This window comes from Lactuca virosa, chromosome 6 (genome assembly GCF_052849685.1).
Source record: "Lactuca virosa cultivar CGN04683 chromosome 6, Lactuca_virosa_CGN04683_v6, whole genome shotgun sequence".
In the NCBI taxonomy this organism is placed as follows: Eukaryota; Viridiplantae; Streptophyta; class Magnoliopsida; order Asterales; family Asteraceae; genus Lactuca; species Lactuca virosa.
In genome coordinates this window covers 250,976,589-250,977,870 of record NC_136431.1, presented here as the reverse complement: position 1 = coordinate 250,977,870, position 1,282 = coordinate 250,976,589, and the positions used below count along the sequence as shown (strand labels likewise).

Genomic DNA, 1,282 nt, shown 5'->3' with positions numbered 1-1,282 from the left:
CTTTGAGAAAAGTTCTTGAGTGTGGACTATTTTGGCCAACCATGTTACGCGATTGTTATATGTTTTGTAAAACTTGTGAACGGTGCCAAAGGACGGGAAACATTTCACAACAGAACCAAATGCCACAAAATCCCATCCTTGTTTGTGAAGTTTTTGACGTATGGGGGATTGATTTCATGGGCCCATTCCCCGTCTCATTTGGAAACGTTTACATCTTACTCACGGTTGACTATGTTTCTAAGTGGGTTGAGGCCAAAGCCACAAGATCGGATGATGCCAAAACGGTTATCGACTTTTTAAAATCTATGTCTTTGTGAGGTTTAGTGTGCCTAGGGCGTTGATTAGTGATTGAGGGACGCATTTCTACAACAAGATGATGGAGGCTTTATTGAAGAAGTACAACGTGACCCATCGTGTTTCAACCGCCTACCACCCTCAAACGAACGGTCAAGCGGAAGTTTCAAATCGTGAGGTGAAGAGTATTCTTGAGAAAATAGCGAATCTGACGAGAAAGGATTGGAGTTTGAGGCTTGATGATGCCTTATGGGCCTATCAGACCGCTTACAAGACCCCGACAGGAATGTCCCCAATTAGGTTGGTTTTTGGAAAGCCGTGTCATCTACCCGTCGAATTAGAGCACCGTGCATTTTGGGCGTTCAAGCAATGTAATTACAATATTGATGAGGTGGGAAGACATAGGAAGCTTCAACTCCAAGAGCTAGAAGAATTGAGAAATGATTCCTATGAAAATTCAAGGATTTATAAGGAGAAAACGAAGCTCTTTCACGACAACTCCATCACCCGAAAGAATTTTCAACCGGGGCATAGGGTCTTACTTTACCATTCACGATTGAAGTTATTTCCAGGCAAGCTAAGGTCAAGATGGATTGGACCCTTTGTTGTGATTAAGACCTTTGACCATGGGGCGGTGGAAGTTCAAAGCGAAAAGACGGGACAAATTTTCAAAGTCAATGGGCACCGTTTGAAGCCATTCTATGAAGGTTTTAATGCTAATGCCCTTGATATCATCCATTTGGATGTCCCGAGGTGTTGAAGCAACCAAGGAAGACGTCTCGCCAAAGACGTTAAAGAAGGGCATTTTTGGAAAACATTGTGCTTTCACCTTTACCAAATCCAAATAAATCATTTTAAAAAGCGTTTTCGAGATTTTGAAAAATTAATTTTTGAAAGGTTTCACCCTTCATTCCCCGTTTTATTCCAACTTTTGTCAAAATATTGAAATCGGGCCTTACGGGGATCATTTTTGAACTAAAAATCAAGT

General features: G+C 41.4%; 1 protein-coding gene across 1 annotated transcript; it reads left to right on the top strand.

The window, feature by feature from the left end:
* Window positions 1-376: 376 nt before the first annotated feature.
* Window positions 377-1,054, top strand: LOC145122441 (uncharacterized). The gene has a single exon (XM_079058045.1). The coding sequence runs from the start codon at window positions 377-379 to the stop codon at window positions 1,052-1,054; it is 678 nt and encodes a 225-aa protein (XP_078914171.1).
* Window positions 1,055-1,282: the final 228 nt, after the last annotated feature.